At 47.1% G+C, this 707-nt stretch overlaps 1 protein-coding gene across 1 annotated transcript; it reads right to left on the reverse strand.

Annotated features, from left to right (window-relative positions):
• Positions 1-113: 113 nt before the first annotated feature.
• On the reverse strand, positions 114-605 carry T265_16184 (hypothetical protein; the record flags this gene model as incomplete). The annotated part of the gene is made up of 1 exon (XM_009179732.1): positions 114-605. A coding segment is annotated over one exon (492 nt), but the record flags the coding sequence as incomplete, so codon positions are not given.
• Positions 606-707: the final 102 nt, after the last annotated feature.

The following is a 707-nucleotide window of genomic DNA, read 5'->3' on the forward strand; positions in this document are numbered from 1 at the left end:
TGAGGATGATCAAAGCCATGAAAATTTCCCCCGTTTCAAATGGGATAAATTCAGTGAATCCTGCACGAAAAATATGGTACGAACAAGTGCCTCATTACCGATAGAAACTCACCATACTGGGTCGTTTCTCCAACCGTAGCTTCCCCCGCACATTGTTGAATTCCGTTGGTCATCATTCCGTGGTCGTTATGTTGCAGTGCATAATTCGATAGGCTCAAACGAACTGCATGTCCTGGTGACTGTGCCAGGGATGATGGATATGCCTGAATTGCTGATTTTGGATAAGGTAGTTTAATGTGGTCAAGCACGTTTGGCTTATGTAATGACATGTCTAAACTCCCGGTCAAACCACTGCCTCTGACTAGTTTTTCACCTAAGATCGCAGTTGCAGGACCTTGCACACACTTAAATCGAGAACGCCTAGCATCTTCAAAGCAAAACGGTCCGTCTAATCCCAGATGTAGATGCTTATCCAATCCGTTGTCGGGTTTCTGATCTCGATCGCCTGCATTGTTTGTTACACAGTTTGTGGATTTGCTGGCGTCGTGCGCACAAGCGGGATTCAGCGACGCACTGGATGCTCGAATTTGTCTATCCGTAGCCATAATTGGGGCTACCGAGGCGACCGGTAGTCTCCCATTCGATGAAGAATGGGTGAACGGATTATCATTAGCCCGGCGATCAATAAACCCACCTAGGGCTGTGGA

Source organism: Opisthorchis viverrini (genome assembly GCF_000715545.1).
Source record: "Opisthorchis viverrini unplaced genomic scaffold opera_v5_6803, whole genome shotgun sequence".
Classification (NCBI taxonomy): domain Eukaryota; kingdom Metazoa; phylum Platyhelminthes; class Trematoda; order Opisthorchiida; family Opisthorchiidae; genus Opisthorchis; species Opisthorchis viverrini.